The sequence below is a fragment of the Nerophis ophidion genome, linkage group LG09, assembly GCF_033978795.1.
Source record: "Nerophis ophidion isolate RoL-2023_Sa linkage group LG09, RoL_Noph_v1.0, whole genome shotgun sequence".
In the NCBI taxonomy this organism is placed as follows: domain Eukaryota; kingdom Metazoa; phylum Chordata; class Actinopteri; order Syngnathiformes; family Syngnathidae; genus Nerophis; species Nerophis ophidion.
The window spans coordinates 73,636,625-73,657,638 of NC_084619.1; the positions used below are offsets into that span (position 1 = coordinate 73,636,625).

The window sequence follows — 21,014 nt, forward strand, 5'->3', positions numbered from 1 at the left end:
AAATGATTTTAAAAAATTAAATAAAAAATAACGTTTGAAAGATGCTGCTAAGTCACATGATCATGGCAGACTTGGTAACACACAAAAACAGACGACTATTTTTTTTGGACAAATGAGGATTCCTTATCTTTTTGAAGCTGAGTATACTGAGGATGAACTGGTGCTTAAAGAATATGTTTTAATGAAATGTCATTTGTATTCAAATCAAAGCTGTCAAAGTTACCAATTTCATTGCATTAATCATTTGAAAATGCATATTACTCGCGTTTGGTATTATTGTCCGTACATGCTCTTTTACCGTTTTTTTGGGGGGGGGACCATTATGAGAGACAAGAACACATGTGTCATTTTTTTAGGATTTTATAAATGATTAAAAAAATAAAAACGCTTTAAAGATGTGGCTAAGTCACGCGATCATGGCAGACTTGGTAACAGACAAAAAAATAGACGACTATTTTTTGGGACAAGTGAGGACTCCTTATCTTTTTGAAGCTGAGTATACTAAGGATGAACTGTTTCTTATAGAATTTTTTTTAATTAAATGTCATTCATATTCAAATTAGAGCTGTCAAAGTTAACAATTACTTTTCATTAATTGTTTAAAAATGCATATTAATCGCGTTTGGTATTATTGTCCGTAAATGCTCTTTTACCGTTTTTGGGGGGGGAATCATAATGAGACAAGAACATGTGTATCATTTTTTTAGGATTTTAAAAATGATTAAAAAAAAAAAACGCTTCAAAGGTGCGGCTAAGTCACACGATCATGGCAGACTTGGTAACAGGCAAAAAAAGACAACTTTTTTTGGGGGACAAATGAGGATTTGTTATCTTTTTGAAGCTGAGTATACTGAGGATGATTTGCTGCTTATGGAATATTTTTTAATTAAACGTCATTTCTATTCAAATCAGAGCCGTCAATGTAAACAATTTCATTGCATTAATCGTTTGAAAATGCATATTAATCGCGTTTGGTAATATTGTCCGTACATGCTCTTATACCGTTTTTTTTGGGGGGGGACCATTATGAGAGACAAGAACACGTGTCATTTTTTTAGGATATTAAAAATGATTAAAAAAAAAAAAACGGTTCAAAGATGCGGATAAGTCACACGATCATGGCAGACTTGGTAACAGACAAAAAAAGACGACTATTTTCTTTGGACAAATGAGGACTCCTTATCTTTTTGAAGCTGAGTATACTGAGGATGAACTGCTGCTTATGGAATATTTTTTAATTAAATGTCATTCATATTCAAATCAGAGCTGTCAAAGTTAACAATTTATTTTCATTAATCGTTTAAAAATGTTTATTAATCGCGTTTGGTATTATTGTCCGTACATGCTCTTTTAACGGGTTTTTTTTTGGGGGGGGGGGGGGGATCATCATTATGAGACAAGAACACGTGTGTCATTTTTTTAGGATTTTAAAAATTATTAAAAATAAAAAAAAACGCGGCTAAGTCACACGATCATGGCAGACTTGGTAACAGGCAAAAAAAGACAACCTTTTTTTGGGGACAAATGAGGATTCGTTATCTTTTTGAAGCTGAGCATACTGAGGATGATTTGCTGCTTATGGAATATTTTTTAATTAAACGTCATTTCTATTCAAATAAGAGCCGTCAATGTAAACAATTTCATTGCATTAATCGTTTGAAAATGCATATTAATCGCGTATAGTATCATTGTCTGTACATGCTCTTTTACCGTTTTTTTGGGGGGGGAGGGGGGGGATCATTATGAGGGACAAGAACACGTGTAATTTTTTTTTAGGATTTTAAAAATGATTAAAAAAAATAAAATGAAAAAAAACGTTTGAAAGATGCGGCTAAGTCCCTGCTTAGGCTGTTGCCCCCGCGACCCGACCTCGGATAAGCGGAAGAAGATGGATGGATGGATGGATGGGCTAAGTCACACGATCATGGCAGACTTGGTAACAGACAAAAAAAGACGACTATTTTTTAGATTCCTTATCTTTTTGAAGCTGAGCATACTGAGGATGAACTGCTGCTTATGGAGTATTTTTTAATTAAATTTCATTTATATTCAAATCAGAGCTGCCAATGTAAACAATTTCATTGCATTAATCGTTTAAAAATGCATATTAATCGCGTTTAGTATTATTGTCCGTACATGCTCTTTTACTTGTTGACATCTCTGCTATGTCCAAGTTCAATAATGGGAATAACACGATTTATCATTAGGGATGCTTCAGTTCAGCGTCGGCATCCTTTTTCTCGTGTCCTGACAGGACAGATGCTTGTAGAAAATGTACAAAAAAAAAAAAAAGTGACCTGAATGTTTTGTGTATTTTCCTCGCCGGTGGCATTTCGCCGTAGTCAGCACTAAATGATGGATGTCAAAACACAGCTGATGCATTATGCATCCGGCATTACCAATTTAAGGTGTTTACTTGTCACTTTGAGGGGGAATGTGAAGTCGTGCGGATCCACGCCGCTGTCACTTGGCGCTCGTCCGCCCGCCGCCGCCGCCATCCACGCCATTTCCTCATAAAAGGTTTTCTGGTATCCACTTTATTGTTACAAAATGAACGACATGTAAAATTGATGCCGCGCTGCTGATGGAGGGACGGTTACGGTAAATATGTCCTAGCTGACCCCTAAAAGGCTCCTTGTTGTCATGGAAGCAACTTTGTGCTGACACGGCGGGCATGCACTATGTGTAATGGTATCGATACAGGGGCGGACTGGCCATCGGGAGGGGGGTGGGAGGTGTCCCCCGGGGGGCTGCTGGCTCTCAAAGCACTGGAACTTTACGGCTCGTTTGAGAAATTGTTTATTCGTCCAGAATATGGGTAGTTTAAAGATGGCTGTAAGCACAATTCATTGACAAAAACAAATAGGTCCCCTTGCTATGTTTTCTCATTTAAGTTAGTAAGTTACAAACCCTGTTTCAATATGAGTTGGGAAATTGTGTTAGATGTAAATATAAACAGAATACAATGATTTGCAAATCCTTTTCAACCCGATATTCAGTTGAATATGCTACAAAGACAACATATTTGATGTTCAAACTTACAAACTTTATTTTTTTTTTTTGCAAATAATGATTAAGTTAGAATTTCATGGCTGCAACATGTGCCAAAGTAGTTGGGAAAGGGCATGTTCACCACTGGAACTTCGCGTCTCATTTGAGAAATTGTTTATTCGTCCAGAACATGGGTAGTTTAAAGATGGCTGTAAGCACAATTCATTGACAAAAAGAAATAGGTCCCCTTGCTATGTTTTCTCATTTAAGTTAGTAAGTTACAAACCCCGTTTCCATATGAGTTGGGAAATTGTGTTAGATGTAAATATAAACAGAATACAATGATTTGCAAATCCTTTTCAAGCCATATTCAGTTGAATATGCTACAAAGACAACATATTTGATGTTCAAAGACTTACAAACTTTATTTTTTTTTTTTGCAAATAATGATTAAGTTAGAATTTCATGGCTGCAACATGTGCCAAAGTAGTTGGGAAAGGGCATGTTCACCACTGGAACTTCGCGGCTCGTTTGAGAAATTGTTTATTCGTCCAGAATATGGGTAGTTTAAAGATGACTGTAAACGCAATTCATTGACAAAAACAAATAGGTCCCCTTGCTATTTTTTCTCACTTAAGTTAGTAAGTTACAAACCCCGTTTCCATATGAGTTGGGAAATTGTGTTAGATGTAAATATAAACAGAATACAATGATTTGCAAATCCTTTTCAACCCATATTCAGTTGAATATGCTAAAAAGTCAAGATATTTGATGTTCAAACTTACAAACTTTATTTTTTTTTGCAAATAATAATTAAGTGTAGGAGATTTCATGGCTGCAACATGTGCCAAGTAGTTGGGAAAGGGCATGTTCACCACTGGAACTTCGCGGCTCGTTTGAGAAATTGTTTATTCGTCAGAATATGGGTAGTTTAAAGATGGCTGTAAGCACAATTCATTGACAAAAATAAAATAGGGTCCCCTAGCTATTTTTCTCACTTAAGTTAGTAAGTTACAAACCCCGTTTCCATATGAGTTGGGAAATTGTGTTAGATGTAAATATAAACAGAATACAATGATTTGCAAATCCTTTTCAACCCATATTCAGTTGAATATGCTACAAAGAGACATCATATTTGATGTTCAAACTTACAAACTTTATTTTTTTTTTTTTGCAAATAATGATTAAGTTAGAATTTCATGGCTGCAACACGTGCCAAAGTAGTTGGGAAAGGGCATGTTCACCACTGTGTTACATCACCTTTCTTTTTAACAGCACTTAATAAACGTTTGGAACTGAAGAAACTAAGTTACCCATGCCTTGGTCCACTAATACACCCCCTTACCATCACTGATGCTGGCTTTTCACTTTGGGAACTGAGGAAACTAAGTTACCCATGCCTTGGGCACTAATACACCTCCATACCATCACACATGCTGGCTTTTCAACTTTGGGAACTGAGGAAACTAAGTTACCCAGGCCTTGGTCCACTAATACACCCCCATACCATCACACATGCTGGCTTTCTGAGGAAACTAAGTTACCCATGCCTTGGGCACTAATACACCCCCATACCATCACTGATGCTGGCTTTTGAACTTTGCGCCTATAACAATCCGAATGGTTATTTTCCTCTTGTTCCGGAGGACACCACATCCACAGTTTCCAAATATAATTTAAAATACGGACTCGTCAGACCACAGAACACTTTTCCACTTTGCATCAGTCCATCTTCGATGAGCTCGGGCCCAGAGAAGCCAGCGGCGTTTCTGGGTGTTGTTGATAAATGGGTTTGGCTTTGCATAGTAGAGTTTTAACTTGCACTGACAGATGTAGCGACCAACTGTAGTTACTGACAGTGGTCTTATGAAGTGTTCCCTGAGCCCATGTGGTGATATCCTTTACACACTGATGTCGGTTTTTGATGCAGTACCACCTGAGGGATCAACGATCCGTAATATCGTCGCTTACGTGCAGTGATTTCTCCAGATTCTCTGAACCTTTTGATGATTTTTACGGACCGTGGATGGTAAAATCCCTAAATTCCCGGGGGACGCCCAAAGGGTTTTGGTCAAAGACAATATTAAAAATGTGTCATTTGTCAGTATTATATTTTGTATTATTATGCAAGTTTTTAAATCTCTAGATCAACATTAGAAAAAAAAATTGAAAAAACACAAAATATGCAATAGTTTCACCCAATAACTTTTTTAGTAGAATATTTTGAGTGTTTTTGTCCCATGTTTGTAGTTTGTAGCCTTTATCCTAGTATTTTGTTTCATAGTCCAGTTTTTGTACTTCCGCCCTCGCGCGCAGGCTTTTTGTTTATTCCTTTTTAGTGTTTAAATAAAGATGTCTTTACCTTCACACCATCGCCGTTTCCACTCCATTCACTTCGCACCCTCGGGTAAAACAACCCAAGTCCAAATTTGACAAAAATATTCCAAAGTGGAATAATTTAATGTGACGTAATTGGAGCCTCGAACAGGTCAATAATTCATAATGACATTGATTTTGATTCATTGTTATTTTTTAAAGAAAAGAAACAGCCTGCATGGCAGCTTTGTGTTATTAGAGTAAACATTGCAACAATTTATTGTAACATTTCACCTGTTTGCTCTCTTTTAAACCACATTTTATGTTTTGAATTTTTTTCCAATTGTGAAGTGAAGTGAATTATATTTATATAGCGCTTTTTCTCAAGTGACTCAAAGCGCTTTACATAGTGAAACCCAATATCTAAGTTACATTTAAACCAGTGTGGGTGGCACTGGGAACAGGTGGGTAAAGTGTCTTGCCCAAGGACACAACGGCAGTAACTAGGATGGCACAAGTGGGAATCGAACCTGCAACCCTCAAGTTGCTGGCACAGTCACTCTACCAACCGAGCTATGCCGCCCCATTGTATTCTTAAAAGACGAAGTGGCTAGGGAAAGGGAAGTCTGGGTTTCCCTGCTTAGGCTGTTGCCCCCGCGACCCGACCTCGGATAAGTGGAAGAAAATGGATGGATGGATGGTATTCTTAAAATGTGCCGTGGGGCCGTTTAAAAAATGACCCAAGGGCCGCACTTTGGACACCCCTGTCTTAGAGTAACCTAATTATCAATTGTAAAATCTGTTTCAACCATCCATCCATCCATTTTCTACCGCTTATTCCCTTTTGGGGTCGCGGGGGGCGCTGGCGCCTATCTCAGCTACAATCGGGCGGAAGGCGGGGTACACCCTGGACAAGTCGCCATCTCATCGCAGGGCCAACACAGATAGACAGACAACATTCACACTCACATTCACACACTAGGGCCAATTTAGTGTTGCCAATCAACCTATCCCCAGGTGCATGTCTTTGGAGGTGGGAGGAAGCCGGAGTACCCGGAGGGAACCCACGCATTCACGGGGAGAACATGCAAACTCCACACAGAAAGATCCCGAGCCTGGATTTGAACCCAGGACTGCAGGAACTTCGTATTGTGAGGCAGATGCACCAACCCCTCTGCCACCGTGAAGCCCCTGTTTCAACCAGTTTTATAAATATTGTGTTTTATTGAATCATCCAATTGTGTTCCAACAATGTTTTTTTTTTTGGGTCCGTGCAGGTTTCACGCCTCCCGGAATGGACAGGTCATCTCCAGACAGCAGCCCAGTACATGGTTTCGTGCGTCAGGCTTCCGTCACCACCGGATCCAACATCCCCATCATCACCGAATTAGGTAAAACCATTCCTGCCTTGAAATTAAAGGCCTACTGAAATGAGATGTTCTTATTTAAACGGGGATAGCAGGTCCATTCTATGTGTCATACTTGATCATTTCCCGATATTGCCATATTTTTGCTGTAAGGATTTAGTAGAGAACATCGATGATAAAGTTCGCAACTTTTGGTCGCTAATAAAAAAGCCTTGCCTGTACCGGAAGTAGCAGACGGTGTGCGCGTGACGTCACGGGTTGTGGAGCTCCTCACATCTGAACATTGTTTACAATCATGGCCACCAGCAGCGAGAGCGATTCGGACCGAGAAAGCGACGATTTCCCCGTTAATTTGAGCCAGGATGAAAGATTCGTGGATGAGGAAAGTGAGAGTGAAAGACCAGAGAAAAAAAAGACAAGGGCAGTGGGAGCAATTCAGATGTTATTAGACACATTTACTAGGATGATTCTGGAAAATCCCTTATCTGCTTATTGTGGGTTTTTTTTTTTCAATGTTTTTTTTTTTTCTATTTATTTCGGCAATCTTCACATAAAACAAACAACAACAAAAAAGAGAGAAAAAAAAACACTCATTTGAGCAATGATTGAGCCGAAAGGGTGTAGGTTGAAGCAACGCTTATATAAACCTACCCCCTCACAACAAGAACAAGGTTCAAAATATATAAAATCTAAAACATGCTTCACTTATTTTACTTTTTTTTTTTAGACAATATATAAGCAACATATATGTAGCACACGTCTCATATACACAGTTTAACATTTAAATCAAACATATACATTTTTAAACTTGTATATATATATTATATATACACAATTTATTTAAATTCCATATAAAGTGGTAATATATACATTTTAATATAACCTATATGTATAATTATGAAATCATAAATTGTATTTATATACATATTATATATTATTGTCTTTCTAAAACAATGTTTGCTCTTCTTTCTTATATTTACTAATGATAAATGATTTAAACAGCTTTTTAAACTGGTTTAGGTTTTATTTCATCCTTTAAACAGTTCCATATTTTAACCCCTGCTATTGTTATACTTATTTCGTTTCTGCGTTGTTCTACAATATTGGATCTTAAAAAGTAGTTCTCCTCTTAAATTATAATTCCCTTCTCTCTGTAAAAGTCTTCTCTGTAACCCTGTTGGAAGTCAATGTTTACTTGCTTTATAAATCATTCGGGCAGTCTTGAGTTGGATGTTGGTTTATTTATAAATTTAATCAATCACAAACAGATGAGAAACAATAAACAAAATGGCTCAACAACAGTATAAAACATTACAAAACATTTTAAAAACAGTACGAAACAGCGCCGTGGGGTTGTAAATTCATAATAACAAAAATAGAATACAAAAAAAATATTTGTATAATAAACCAGGTGCAAAACCATAGGCTCATTCAGAGTCATTAAATAACTTAAATTTGGAACACAGCATCGTCGTTTTCACAGCTTTTTTGTTGTTAGAGGTAAAGTTCAAAATCTTTTTTAAAGGCACTTTGCTTATTGTGTTACTAGTGTTTTAGTGAATTTATATATTTATATAGCGCTTTTCTCTCGTGACTCAAAGCGCTTTACATAGTGAAACCCAATATCTAAGTTACATTTAAAGCAGTGTGGGTGGCACTGGGAGCAGGTGGGTAAAGTGTCTTGCCCAAGGACACAACGGCAGCGACCAGGATGGCGGAAGCGGGAATCGAACCTGCAACCCTTTAAGTTGCTGGCACGGCCACTCTACCAATCGAGCTATACCGCCCCAACCTATTTACCATTTTACATTTAGAACAAAATAATAATAATATGACTCAATTAACGCGGCCTATAATTCGTTGCATTTTGCATATGAAAAAAGGTTTACTATTCATCGACAGAGCGCCCCATGGTCTGGAAAAGATGGTAATTGAACTAGCGCCTCACACTTAGATCACACAGACCAGCTGCATGTATTCTACCTACTCCCAGGTGACACAAGCCAGCCTATGAACACACGTCGCCACAGCAGTGGGTGTGTCCAAAACAAGTCTGCATGAATTTGTCTCCAACCTTGGTTTTTGACGTCCGCAAACTCTTTATTGTAGTCCTCCAATGTCTCTCGAAGTTTGGTGTTCTCCGTCTCAATGTCGTGCATTTAGTTAGTTTATATGGTTCCTGTACAACCTGAAGGTCGGCCCCGCACCTTTCTTCAGCACCAGTCGACGGGTGTTGGCGATGCCCATCTCTGCCCTTCGCAAGGGACCCTCTTCGAAACACGATCTTTCAAAACGGTCGCTGCATAACACACCGTACTTTGTGTGTGTGTGGTCCAATCCAACCATGTTCGCTTGACCGCTCTGTTCCATAGTAAAGCTTCACCGTCATCTTTCAGGGATGTAAACAAGGAAACACCGGCTGTGTTTGTGTTGCCGCAATACGCCGCTTCCCACCTACAGCTTTCTTCTTTGACGTCTCCATTATTCATTGAACAAATTGCAAAAGATTCAGTAACGCAGATGTCCATAATACTGTGGAATTATGCGATGAAAAGAGACGACTTATAGCTGGGAACGGTGTCCTCTACAATGCGTGACGTCACGCGCTCACCATACCGCGATGTTTTAGCATGATACTTCCGCGCGAAATTTAAAATTGCAATTTGTCAAACTAAAGCGGCCATATTGGCATGTGTTGCAATGTTAATATTTCATCATTGATATATAAACTATCAGTCTGTGTGGTCGCTAGTAGTGGCTTTCAGTAGGCCTTTAAAAGGCCTAAAATTCAAATGGACTTTGGAATAGGGTTCCCTTCTCTGTCGGCGGTTGCTCGGGCTAACGCAAGGCTATTGTCTGTGTGAACATTTTTTTTTTTTCAAGGACCACATCCCTTGCAGTTTGTCCCCTAATGCATAAGAGAAACTCAGCCTGATGGGTATGGCGGAGGAGCAAAGAGAGTGAAAGGGGGGTGCAGGGGGAGAAAACTGCCTTGGTTGCAAAATGGGTCCATTTATTAATAACAATGGCAGTGGACTTTATTCCCCCCGGTGCTGGGGACTCATGAAACTTTCAGATCTCTGAGGGGTCTTCCACCAGGCACCAGAGACCGCCCGCTCTGTCTCCCCTGACCCAATTAGGGAGCAATGGAGCATGAGAGCAAAAAAAAAAAAAAAGGCCAGGGAAGAGAAAGGAGCCACCTAATGTTACTTAGACCCGGGGCAGGTATTACCTGCAAGGGAGACTTCCATTGGACCGCACACCTCATCATCACAGGAGCCTCCTTCTGTCCTGCTGGGCGACACCCCGCTAGTGAATCTGTGATATTAGAGAATAATAATAATAGAGATAAAGCACCACAACGTTGATGTCGTCATGGCTCGTGCAGCCCTTTGAGACACTGGTGATTTAGGGCTAAACGAGTAAACTTAGATCAATTGATTGATATTTTCATATATTTTTAACCTCTAAAGCAGGGGTGCCCACACTTTTTCTGCAGGCGAGCTACTTTTCAATTGAGCAACTCGAGGGGATCTACCTCATTTATATATATCATTTATATTGATTTATTTATGAAAGAGACATTTTTGTAAACAAGTTAAATGTGTTTAATGATAATACAAGCATGTGTAACACATATAGATGTCTTTCTTTCACCAAGACAAGAATATAAGTTGGTGTATTACCTGATTCTGATGACTTGCATTGATTGGAATCAGACAGTAATGATGATAACGCCCACATTTTCAAATGGAGGAGAAAAAAAGTGGTCCTTTCTGTACAATACCACATGAAAGTGGTTGGTTTTTGGCATCTAATTCATCCAGCTTCCATACACTTTACAAGAAAAACATTGGCGGCAAATTCCGTAGCTTGCTTGATTGACATTCACGGCACCCGAGGGTCTTGTGAGATGACGCTGGCTGCTGCCAGTTCATTATTATGAAAAAATGACAGAGAGGAAGGCGAGAAACACTTTTTATTTCAACAGACTCTCGCGCCGTCCCTTCCGTCAAAACTCTAAAGGCCGACTGCACATTTCCTATCTTCACAATAAAAGCCCTGCTTCATGCTGCCTGCGCTAACAAAATAAGAGTCTCGGAAAGCTGACTTGTGCACGCCAGCTTTCTGAGGGATCGCTTGTGCACGCCAGTTTTCCGAGACGCTGTATTTAGTTAGCGCAGGCAGCATGAAGCAGGGCTTTTATTGTGAAGATAGGAAATGTGCAGTCGGCCTTTAGAGTTTTGACGGAAGGTACGGCGCGAGAGTCTGTTGAAATAAAAAGTGTTTCTCGCCTTCCTCTCGGTCATATTTTCATAATAATGATCTTGCAGCAGCCAGCGTCATCTCACAAGACCCTCGGGTACCGTGAATGTCATTTAAGTGACGTCTTGGTGAAGATTGATGATCACTCATTTTTAGGTCTTTTTTTTTTAAAAGCCTGGCTGGAGATGGACTGACACACCCCCCGCGGTCGACTGGTAGCTCGCGATCGACGTAATGGGCACCCCTGCTCTAAAGCAAGGGTGTCAAACGTCAACAGTTTTATCCGGCCCGTGGGATGAGTATAACAATTGGTCGACATTTTTTAATGAAAGAAACTGCTGTTCTAAATGTGTCCACTGGATGTCGCAATAGCAATTTTTTTGTATCTTTTTAGATCATGGGTGTCAAACTCTGGCCCGCCGTTTAATTTCATTTGGCCCTTGAGGCAATATCAAATTAACATTAGAGCTGGCCCGCCGCTAACACCACATTCACCGCTAATACTCATACCTGCCAACCCTCCCGATTTTCCAGAGAGACTCCTGAAGTTTAGTGCCCTTCCCGAAAATCTCCCTGGGCAACCATTCTCCTGATTTCCACCCGGACAACAATATTGGAAGCGTGCCTTAAAGGCACTGTCCTCTACAACATGTCGTCACGTCCTCTTTTCCTCCATATAAACAGCATGCTGGCCAAGTCACATAATATATGCGGCTTTCACACACACATACTTGGTCAACAGCCATACAGGTCACACTGAGGGTGGCCGTATAAACAACTTTAACATTGTTACAAATATGCGGCACGCTGTGAACCCACACCAAACAAGAATGACAAAACACATTTCGGGAGAACACCCGGACCGCAACACAACATAAACACAACAGAACAATTACCCAGAATCCTTTGCAGCACTAACTCTTCCGGAACGCTACAATATACACCAAATCCCGCCCACCTCATTTTTATTTTATTTTCGAATTTATTAGCCCGTGGAAAAAGTTAATGTTGATATTTACCTCAGAAGGCTGCAAATAGAAAAGAGGCATTTTTTTTTTTTAATAACATTTTATTTAATATACCACTGATGTTTTTTCGTTTGTTTTTTTAAATTGTTTTTGCACTATTACGTTATATAAGCTCTGCCTGTTCCATGGGAGGAAGCCGGAGAACCCGGAGGGAACCCACGCATTCACGGGGAGAACATGCAAACTCCACACAGAAAGATCCCGAGCCCGGGATTGAGCCAGGATTACTCAGGACCTTCGTATTGTGAGGCAGATGCACTAACCCCTGTACCACCGTGCTGCCCCTATTTAAGCCTTACTTGTTCAATATTCATTGCAAGACTTGTTTGGGTCCCTTTTAAAAGGTTCATTTGTTCAACCTTGGCCCGCGACTTTGTTCAGTTTTACATTTTGGCCCTCTCTGTGTTTGAGTTTGACATCCCTTTTGTAGATTATGCTACATATGTAAAAAAAATAAAATAAACCACATTATGTTAGTGCACTAGTCGTGGAAAATGTGCAAAGTACGTAAATAACTTGCTGTAATTATCCATCCATCCATTTCCTACCGCTTATTCCCCTTGGGGTCACGGGGGGCGCTGGTGCCGATCGCAGCTACGATCGGGCGGAAGGCGGCGTACACCCTGGACAAGTCGCTACCTCATCGCAGGGCCTGCTGTCATTAGATTTTGATATTATTATTTTTTATTTTGATGCATTGAAAATGAGTTGACTGATGAACATTATCACATCATTTATTCAGAAAGTATAAATAACAACAAATAAAAATACAACACAAACATGTACAGTAAGTGTAAAAAAAACCCAGCAAGTTTTGTACATTTTCAGAATGTGCTTATTCTATTTTTAAACAAAGAAAACAATCTGAAGTTGTCTTTATTTTTAAGTTATCGTGCCGTGATTTTACCAGTCCGGCCCACTTGGGAGTAGATTTTTCTCCATGTGGCCCCGGATCTACAATGAGTTTGACACCCCTGCTCTAAAGGCCTTAGTGGCCACGTGCGTGGACAGCACCTTTTAGCTCTTATTTCCAAAATTGTGTACACTACTGAATTGGGGTCTTATGGCCACTTATGTGGACACTTATGCTGCCATCTGGTGGTGTCAGAAGAGTATAACGTGCAATGGGATTTGGAATTTTTGCATGTCGCTACACATGAAGTACACTTTTGTGTACTTATGGACTAAGTACGTCATTTAAAAAGATGATTGTGGAGAGGGGGAGCCGGCGAACGAGCAGCGGGGCAGGGCAGATGGCGGCAAGGAGGCGTAGACGACGACGACCGAGCGGAGAGACAGGGCGTGCCGGGAACGACGCTACGAGCTAGATCAGGTGCGTGGCTCGCACACTGGGACACAATTAACTTGATGATGTATAAAAAGGGAGAGGGAGGAGAGATCGGGGCAGAAGGAGAAGGAGAACCCGCAGCAGTACCTGACAAGCGAAAACAACAGAGAGCAAGATGACGACGAAGAGGGCGGCTGAAAAGCAACGGAGGAGCGAGCAGCAGAGAAGGAGCTGAAAAGCGACCAGACCTGAAGACAAGCTTGTGATTTGAAAAAATAAAGCGAGTCAAACCTGCTCAAGAGCAAAATGTGACAGTCGCTTACTGTCGTCCGGGTTCCACGGACCATCAAGGAAGGACATTTTGCTCTTGAGCAGGTTTGACTCGCTTTATTTTTTCAGATCACAAGCTTGTCTTCAGGTCTGGTCGCTTTTAGGCTCCTTCTCTGCTGCTCGCTCCTCCGTTGCTTTTCAGCCGCCCTCTTCGTCGTCGTCTTGCTCTCTGTCGTTTTCGCTCATCCGGTACTGCTGCGGGTTCTCCTACTCCTTCTGCCCCTATCTCTCCTCCTTCTCCCCTTTTATACATCATCAGGAGAGAAGTTAATTGTGTCCCGGTGTGCGAGCCACGCACCTGATCTCGCTCGTAGCGTCTCTCCCGGCTAGCCCGCCTCTCCGCTCGGTCGTCGTCTCCGCCTCCTTGCCGCCATCTTGGGCCGGGCTCCAGCGTGCCCTGCCCTGCTGCTCGTTTGCTGGCTCCGCCTCTCCACAATCATCTTTTTATATGACGGCATAGCTCGGTTGGTAGTTAGTTTTTATTCTAATTAGGTTCCAATAAGCCCAAATAGCAAAGAGAAATAAAAAAAATCATGTAAACAAATCTTCTGCACAGAATCTAGGAATAAAACGCGTCGTCTTTAGCCTTGTTTTTCAACCTTTTTTGGAGCCGAGGCACATTTTTGTTTATTGAAAAAATGCGGAGGTACACCATTAACAGAAAAAAATAATAATATAACCTCGGTAGTTGATATCGACAGTAAAAAAGTAATAATTGCAATTGTTGGATGTGAATTCAAGCCCTAACCAAGCATGCGTAACCATAGTTCTTGTCTCAAAGTAGGTGTACTGTCACTTATTTGGAGTTTTTTGGCGTTTGTCTTGCGCTCCTACTTTGGTGGCTTTTCCTGTTTTGTTGGTATTTTCCTGTAGCAGTTTCATGTCTTCCTTTGAGCGATATTCCCCGCACCTGCTTTGTTTTAGCAATCAAGACTATTTCAGTTGTTGCAATCCTTCTTTGTGTCATGTTCGGATGTACTTTGTGGACGCCGTCTGCTCCGCACGCTGTAAGTCTTTGCTGTCGTCCAGCATTCTGTTTTTCTTTACTTTGTAGCCAGTTCAGTGTTAGTTTCGTTTTTTATTGCCATCCCTAAGCGTCAATGCCTTTTTTTTTTAGGCACACTCACGTTTTGTTTATTTTTGGTTTAAGCATTAGATATGACGTTTACAAAGCTGCCACCTACTGATATGAAAGAGTATTTCACGGTTACTCTGCCGAGCTCTAGACAGAAACGACACTCAACAAGGGGACTTTATTTGCAGATTATAATTACCCGGTTTGCATGAAATATTTTTTAACAGAACTGCAATATTTCGGTGACCTTACTCAGTTAAAGGAGGGGACGATACTCTCAGAATGATGCAAGCAAACAGCAACCACAATATCAAAGATATATTCTCTGACATGTTTATCGCGTCTTTACTCATTTCCAACCTTCACTCCCTAAATGTTGAAATGTTGTAAATACTCCCATGGGAAATAATTTGGGCTGCCATCGACTAAAGTTTTTCATACTTTAATCTCATTAATTAGATTTTGCACATAGTCGTTTATCAATAGAATCTATGGCGTTGTTTTAATTAAAAGAAATAAGCGGATGGTGATGAAAGCAGAGTACACTTATTGGTCACTAGGTGTCAGTATAACATATTTAGTCACTATATCGTGATCATTTCGGATGCTTATGACAGGAATGTGGTCTTTCATTTAAGAAAAAAAAGGCCGACTGAAAGCCACTACTAGCGACCACGCAGTCTGATAGTTTATATATCAATGATGAAATATTAACATTGCAACACATGCCAATACGGCCGCTTTAGTTTACTAAATTGCAATTTTAAATTTCGCGCCGAAATATCCTGCTGGAACGTCTCAGTATGATGATGCCTACGCTTGACGTCACGCATTGTAGAGTTGCTGAATCTTTTGCAATTTGTTCAATGAATAATGGAGACGTCAAAGAAGAACGCTGTAGGTGGGAAGCGGTGTATTGCGAAATTTAAAATTGCAATTTAGTAAACAAAACCGAACATTCGGACTGAGAAAGCGACAATTTCCCCATTAATTTGAGCGAGAATAACAGATTTGTGGATGAGGAAAGTGAGAGTGAAGGACTAGAAAGAAAAAAAAAAAAAAGACAAGAGGGCAGTGGGAGCGATTCAGATAGGGAAGATGTTGTGTGAGGCGCCGTGGCAGCCTTGGGGATATTTTGGGGTGAAATTTAAAATTGCAATTTAGTAAACTAAAAAGGCCGTATTGGCATGTGTTGCAATGTTAATATTTCATCATTGATATATAAACTATCAGACTGCATGGTGGGTAGTAGTGGCTTTCAGTAGGCTTTTAAATCACCAAAAAATGATTCCCGGGCGCGGCACAGCTGCTGCCCACCGCTCCCCTCACCACCCAGGGGGTGATCAAGGGGATGGGTCAAATGCAGAGGAGTAATTTCACCACACTTAGTGTTTGTGTGACGATCATTGGTGCTTTAAAGGCCTACTGAAATGAGATGTTCTTATTTAAACGGGGATAGCAGGTCCATTCTATGTGTCATACTTAATCATCTTGCGATATTGCCATATTTTTGCTGAAAGGATTTAGTAGAGAACATCCACGATAAAGTTTGCAACTTTTGGTCGCTAATAAAAAAGCCTTGCCTGTACCGGAAGTAGCAGACGATGTGCGCGTGACGTCACGGGTTGTGGAGCTCCTCACATCTGAACATTGTTTACAATCATGGCCACCAGCAGCTAGAGCGATTCGGACTGAGAAAGCGACAATTTCCCCATTAATTTGAGCGAGGATGAAAGATTTGTGGATGAGGAAAGTGAGAGTGAAGGACTAGAAAGAAAAAAAAAAAGACAAGAGGGCAGTGGGAGCGATTCAGATAGGGAAGATGCTGTGTGAGGCGCCGTGGCAGCCTTGGGGGTCGCAGGACCACTCGGCCAGGCCCAACCCCAACAAGGGATAGAGCCATACCGCTTTGAACCCGACGATGACGGTCAGGAGGACGCGTATTGATGCTGGAGTAGCACACGACATAGATCGCCTTCAGAATACAGAATGGTAAAATGTTTTTTATTAATACTCATAATACACTGTACTTTGTGTGTGTGTGGTCCAATCCAACCATGTTCGCTTGACCGCTCGGTTCCATAGTAAAGCTTCACCGTCATCTTTCGGGAATGTAAACAATGAAACACCGGCTATGTTTGTGTTGCTAAAGACGGCCCCAATACACCGCTTCCCACCTACAGCTTTCTTCTTTGACGTCTCCATTATTCATTGAACAAATTGCAAAAGATTCAGCAACACAGAAGTCCAGAATGCTGTGGAATTTTGCGATGAAAACAGGCGACTTAATACCTGGGACAAATTGTCTTCTACAATGCGTGACGTCACGTGTAAGCATCATCATACTGAGACGTTTTAGCAGGATATTTCGGCGTGAAATTTAAAAGGGCAATTTAGTAAACTAACCCGGCCTTAGCGAGAGCAATTCGGACCGAGAAAGCGACGATTTCCCCATTAATTTGAGCGAGGATGAAAGATTTGTGGATGAGGAAAGTGAGAGTGAAGGACTAGAAAGAAAATAAAAAGACAAGAGGGCAGTGGGAGCGATTCAGATAGGGAAGATGCTGTGTGAGCCGCCGTGGCAGCCTTGGGGCTCGCAGGACCACTCGGCCAGGCCCAACCCCAACAAGGGATAGAGCCGTACTGCTTTGAACCCGACGATGACGGTCAGGAGGACGCATATTGATGCTGGCGTAGCACATGAAATAGATCGCCTTCAAAATACAGAATGGTAAAATGTTTTTTATTAATACACATAATACACTGTACTTTGTGTGTGTGTGTGGTCCAATCCAACCGTGTTCGCTTGACCGCTCGGTTCCATAGTAAAGCTTCACCGTCATCTTTCCCGAATGTAAACAATGAAACACCGGCTGTGTTTGTGTTGCTAAAGCCGGCCGCAATACACCGCTTCCCACCTACAGCTTTCTTCTTTGACGTCTCCATTATTCATTGAACAAATTGCAAAAGATTCAGCAACACAGAAGTCCAGAATGCTGTGGAATTTTGCGATGAAAACAGGCGACTTAATACCTGGGACAAAATGTCTTCTACAATACGTGACGTCACGCGTAGGCATCATCATACTGAGACGTTTTAGCAGGATATTTCGGCGTGAAATTTAAAATGGCAATTTAGTAAACTAACCCGGCCTTAGCGAGAGCAATTCGGACCGAGAAAGCGACGATTTCCCCATTAATTTGAGCGAGGATGAAAGATTTGTGGATGAGGAAAGTGAGAGTGAAGGACTAGAAAGAAAATAAAAAGACAAGAGGGCAGTGGGAGCGATTCAGATAGGGAAGATGCTGTGTGAGGCGCCGTGGCAGCCTTGGGGGTCGTAGGACCACTCGGCCAGGCCCAACCCCAACAAGGGATAGAGCCATACCGCTTTGAACCCGACGGTGACGGTCAGGAGGACGCATATTGATGCTGGCGTAGCACATGAAATAGATTGCCTTCAGAATACAGAACGGTAAAATGTTTTTTATTTATACACATAATACACTGTACTTTGTGTGTGTGTAGTCCAATCCAACCGTGTTCGCTTGACCGCTCGGTTCCATAGTAAAGCTTCACCGTCATCTTTCGGGAATGTAAACAATGAAACACCGGCTGTGTTTGTGTTGCTAAAGCCGGCCGCAATACACCGCTTCCCACCTACAGCTTTCTTCTTTGACGTCTCCATTATTCATTGGACAAATTGCAAAAGATTCAGCAACACAGATGTCCAGAATACTGTGGAATTATGCGATGAAAACAGACGACTTAATACCTGGGACAAATTGTCTTCTACAATACGTGACGTCACGCGTAGGCATCATCATACTGAGACGTTTCAGCAGGATATTTCGGCGCCAAATTTAAAATTGCAATTTAGTAAACTAAAGCGGCCGTATTGGCATGTGTTGCAATGTTAATATTTCATCATTGATATATAAACTATCAGACTGCGTGGTCGCTAGTAGTGGCTTTCAGTAGGCTTTTAAATCACCAAAAAATTATTCCCGGGCGTGGTGCCGCTGCTGCTCACCACTCCCCTCACCTCCCAGGGGGTGATCAAGGGGATGGGTTTGATTGATTGATTGATTAATTGATACTTTATTAGTAGATTGCACAGTTCAGTACATATTCCGTACAATTGACCACTAAATGGTAACACCCCAATAAGTTTTTCAACTTGTTTAATCAATTCATGGTACAAATATATACTATCAACATAATACAGTCATCACACAAGTTAATCATCATAGTATGTACATTGAATTATTTACATTATTTACAATCCGGGGGGTGGGATGAGGAGCTTTGGTTGATATCAGAACTTCAGTCATCAACAATTGCATCAACAGAGAAATGTGGACATTGAAACAGTGTAGGTCTTATTTAGTAGGATATGTACAGCCAGCAGAGAACATAGTGAGTTCACATAGCATAAGAACAAGTATATACATTAGAAGTACATTTGAGTTGTTTATAATCCGGGGAGATGGGATGTGAATGGAGGAGGGTATTAGTAAAGTGTTGAAGTTGCCTGGAGGTGTTGTTTTAGAGCGGTTTTGAAGGAATATAGAGATGCACTTACTTTTATACCTGTTTGGAGTGCATTCCACATTGATGTGGCATAGAAAGAGAATGAGTTAAGACCTTTGTTAGATCGGAATCTGGGTTTAACGTGGTTTGTGGAGCTCCCCCTGGTGTTGTGGTTATGGCGGTCATTTACGTTAAGGAAGTAGTTTGACATGTATTTCGGTATCAAGGAGGTTCAGCGGATTTTATAGACCAGGCTCAGTGCAAGTTGTTTTACTCTGTCCTCCACTCTGAGCCAGCCCACTTTGGAGAAGTGGGTTGGATTGAGGTGTGATCTGGGGTGGAGGTCTAAAAGTAACCGGATTAGCTTATTCTGGGATGTTTGGAGTCTAGATTTGAAGGTTTTGGAGGTGCTGGGGTACCAGGAGGTGCAAGCATAATCGAAGAAGGGTTGAATGAGAGTTCCCGCTAGAATCCTCAAGGTGCTTTTGTTGACCAGAGAGGAGATTCTGTAGAGGAATCTCGTTCTTTGGTTGACCTTTTTGATCACCTCGGTTGCCATTTTATCACAGGAAAGATTAGCCTCTAGAATAGAACCTAGGTAGGTGATCTCATCCTTCCTGGTGATAATAATGTCACCCACTTTTATCGTGAAGTCACTGACTTTGAGAAGGTTGATGTGGGACCCAAAAAGGATGGATTCCGTTTTACCCAAGTGTATGGATAGCTTGTTGTCAGCGAGCCAGGTGCAAATATTGAGGAGTTCAGCACTGAGGATTTGTTCCACCTGTGACTTGTCCTTGCCGGATACCAGCAGGTCCGAGTCATCCGCAAACAGGAACAATTCACAGTGGCATACTGATGGCATTTCATTTAGATTAGATTAGATTAGATGGATTAGATTAGATAGTACTTTATTTATTCCGTCAGGAGAGTTCCTTCAGGAAAATTAAAATTTTCAGCACAATCCCATTCAAGTTTAGACAAACATTACAGGGAGACAGAACAGGACCGCTGACGGGTCTGCCGGCTTCCAGCGCCCCTTACAAAAAAGATGAGATACAGGTAAACAAGGGGGAGGGGATAGAAGAAGATTAAAATAAAATAAAAAAATCGGTCTTAGCCTGGGCCCTGGAGAGGAGGTGCAGACTGAGGCCAAGGGAAAAAACAACAACTCATAGCCATGGTACAAATCCCTCTTCCATGTGTGTAGGAGGGAAACATCAAACATCAAAGGACATTAAAGACATTAACGCAGCAGATACAAGCAGACACTTCTACATACTAGCTATGAATAAAAAGTAAAAGAAACATATCCACTGTGGTGGCCTCTGTGGTGTTCCACGCCATCGTCCGCTGGGGTGGAGGGAGCATGGCCAGAGACAGGAGCAGACCCAACAAAGCAACCAAGACAGCCGACTCCATTTTCGGCCAATGTCCAGTCCTCATGGATGAGCGAGGATACGTCCAAGGTGACTGAGGTGTCCGACACCTGCTCACCCAGCCAAGACACCGCGAAGCCTCTCCGTCCCAGCGCTTAGTGCTAGCTCCGCAGCCCTGTCCCCTCATCTGCATCTCCTCCAGTCCCTCCAAACCGACTCTGGTGTAGCAGAGACCCAGCAGCTGGTCTCCATGGCCCAAAAGGCTCCCGGGAGGCAGATCCAGAAGTCCACAAAAAAAGCACCACAGAGGTCACGAAAGTGGCACCCCTTGTCACACAGTCCCAAAGGGTCCCGGACCAAAAGGCAAAAAAATATAAGAAGACATGAAAACAAGAGGGAAACACAAAAGGATGACACAAGAGCTCAGAGCTCCTGCCCCGTTTA

The 21,014-nt window shown here is 41.5% G+C and overlaps 1 protein-coding gene across 1 annotated transcript in view; it reads left to right on the plus strand.

The window, feature by feature from the left end:
- Positions 1-21,014, plus strand: part of LOC133559722 (calcium-activated potassium channel subunit alpha-1a-like) — a 572,272-nt gene that overhangs the window by 497,087 nt on the left and 54,171 nt on the right. The window contains exon 28 of the mRNA XM_061911767.1: positions 6,585-6,698. Coding sequence (XP_061767751.1) covers positions 6,585-6,698 — 114 coding nt within the window. The remainder of the gene's footprint in view (positions 1-6,584; positions 6,699-21,014) is intronic.